The 2,492-nt window shown below is 38.7% G+C and overlaps 2 protein-coding genes across 3 annotated transcripts in view; both read left to right on the top strand.

Annotated features, from left to right (window-relative positions):
* Positions 1–516: 516 nt before the first annotated feature.
* Positions 517–1,804, top strand: LOC106331764 (uncharacterized protein C6G9.01c). 2 transcript variants are annotated; one of them, XM_013770178.1, is made up of 3 exons: positions 601–690; positions 755–829; positions 967–1,804. In XM_013770178.1, the coding sequence occupies exon 3, from the start codon at positions 1,009–1,011 to the stop codon at positions 1,465–1,467; it is 459 nt and encodes a 152-aa protein (XP_013625632.1). In that variant the 5' UTR covers positions 601–690; positions 755–829; positions 967–1,008; the 3' UTR covers positions 1,468–1,804. The 2 variants fall into 2 exon arrangements, with proteins under 2 accessions (XP_013625631.1, XP_013625632.1); XM_013770177.1 differs by lacking the exon at positions 755–829 and having other exon boundaries at positions 517–690.
* Positions 1,805–2,227: 423 nt separating this feature from the next.
* LOC106333858 (CBS domain-containing protein CBSX2, chloroplastic-like) overlaps positions 2,228–2,492 on the top strand; it is a gene marked incomplete at its 5' end in the record, with an annotated part of 5,337 nt that continues 5,072 nt past the window's right edge. The window contains 1 exon segment of the mRNA XM_013772248.1: positions 2,228–2,424. Within this exon segment, the coding sequence (XP_013627702.1) occupies positions 2,233–2,424 (192 nt within the window).

Below are 2,492 nucleotides of genomic sequence, written 5' to 3'. Positions count from 1 at the left end.
ATCACTCCCTACCTCGGTATTCAGAAAACACATCCATAACATTGGAATGCGTCATCAGAAGGATCTATGACTGCTTATTCGAGGGGGAGCTTACGTAGTTGTACTCTTTTTACCCTACTATGGTTTTTCCCATTGGGTTTTCCTGGAAAGGTTTTTAACGAGGCAACAAAGACGTTAAGCGAGAGCGGATAGTGACACCGGCCCCCAAGGGGGAGTGTTACGAAAGTCAAAGAAATAAGGCAGCCGTATATGTTGAAAATATAAAAGGATGTGGGGCCCGCTGCACTATTTGCACAGTGAATTTCTCTTCTATATATACGAACGTTTTCGTTCGTTGTAAAACACACCTCGACCTTCTCTTCTCCCTCTAATAAACACTCTCTATCAGTGTTATAAATTCTACGGATATAAAATTTTGCCCTTATTTAAATTTCTGCGATACAATAAAATACAAGTTCTTTTCACAACAGAAAAGAAATTAAAAAAAAAGTAACAAAGAAGATAAGTGGTTTATTTGATGAAACTATTAAAAGTCAGGGGTTTATAAGTAAAAGCATTAAAATTTAAAAACCTTGAGTGATTGAAGGAGGAGCTAGGGTTTTGGAACGGTGCGTGCGTGCGTCGCCATTGTTTATCTCGGAGTCCCTCCCAATAGAACAGCTTATTCGATCTTCTTCTTCGTTTCTACATGTAAGTTTTCTCCATCGAAAAGTAAATAGATCAGTTTAATCTAATTGATTCTGGTGCGTTTAAGGTTGGGAATCCAAATTGATTGCGATGTTATCGGTTTAGCTATATCGAATCACTGCATCGTCAAGGTTGTCAAAAAGTATGAGATTCAATTACAATGTTATGTATCTGGTTTGTTTGTTTGATTTGGTGAAGTTAAATTAGGATTCTAAAAAGCTTGCTTTTTTTGCGATATATTGTTAAATTTATTTTCGGTGTTTAAATGTGGTGTTGAAGGTGACGTCTTTGAGATTGTGCTGTTATATTCATCAAAAGAAAATGTCGAAGAAGAAGAGTAACAGTAGTAGTTCTTCCATGAGGAAGCTATCCCAAGCTGGAGACAAACCTTGGTTACAGCAAAAGAAACCTGGTAAGCTAGGGAAAGAGATTGATGATATCTTTGGTGGGGGAGAGAATAAGAAGCAGCTATCCCAAGCAGGAGTCAAACCTGCCAAAAAAACTGGTAAAATAGGGAAAGAGATTGATGATATTTTTGGTGGGAGAAAGAAGAAGGTAGAAGTGGAAACAAATGAGAAAGAAGAGGCCCCTGTGAATAAAGCAAGAGTGGCAAAGAGGAAGAGGAGCGAGGTTGACGGATTCAACAGCAACCCAAGAACCGGACCGAGGAAGAGGACTGAAGACGGGTTACTAGTGTTCACGGAAGATGAGCTTGGTATCAATAAGGCCAATGCTGGTAATACGCCTCTGTGCCCTTTTGACTGCCAGTGTTGCTTCTAGTCTCCTTTCTCTGTTTGAAAGTGGATCTTAAGTTAACGCAGCTTTATTGTTCATGTTTGATGAGACAAAAAAAAAAAACAAAACAGTTTATTTTCTATCCAGTTACTTGTTGATTGATTTGGCCACTACTAGTGGATAGGATCTTAATAGAGAGGTCCTGATGAAGAAATATGATTGATCTCGGATTTGAAGCACCTCTTGCTTAGTTCAAGTCTTTATATCATTTCTTAACACATGCATCATGTTTGATATCTATCACTTTTAAGTCTTTCTTTGATGTTGTTGTATCTTTTGATTTCATCTCTCAGAAACTACTTTAATGGTGGGGCTGATTCCATTAATCATGTTTTTCAGCACATGTCAACAACATCTAGTCTAAGTTTTGTACTTGTTTAGGCTTGGGTTCAACGATCACGACATAACAATCCATGAACACATAAAATCAAAAGAGGATTCAAATTAATGGTTGTTACTTCTTGGATCGAAATTCGAAACTAAAACACAAAAGGAAGAAGTGTAAGTAAGCAAGCGCACCGACCGAACATGTACGAAAAAATGATGTGTGGCTGTGTCCCCACCACCTATCACCAAAACATCATCAACTTGTCTACTTCTTCTTCTTCTTCTTCTCCACCTCTTCTCTCTCCTTTTGCAATTTTTTTTTTTTATTACCTTTGTTTCTCTCAGATTCCTTCCACAAAAAAAAAAAAAAGAAGACTTGTTTTTGCGTTGGAATCCGTGAGGAACAGAGGAGGATAAGCCATCATGGGTTCGGTCTCTTTATCCAATTCTATGCCCATAACGCGACTTCCACTACTTACATCACTCAATCAATCCCTTCTTCCCACTTCTTCATCACTTCCTCCTCTCTCCAACCGTCGTCGCTCCAATGTTTCACAGACAATCACCGCCTCTGCCGTCTTCTCAGCTCCTGCCGGCGTTAATGACTCTCTTCCGGTGAGTACTTACCCCTTTCATGTCAGAAAATTTGAAACTCGTCTGTTTGATGATATGAGATTTGTTTT

The sequence above is a fragment of the Brassica oleracea genome, chromosome C3, assembly GCF_000695525.1.
Source record: "Brassica oleracea var. oleracea cultivar TO1000 chromosome C3, BOL, whole genome shotgun sequence".
Lineage (NCBI taxonomy): Eukaryota > Viridiplantae > Streptophyta > Magnoliopsida > Brassicales > Brassicaceae > Brassica > Brassica oleracea.
The sequence above is the reverse complement of the archived record's forward strand: the minus strand, read 5'-3'. Positions and strand labels throughout refer to the sequence as shown.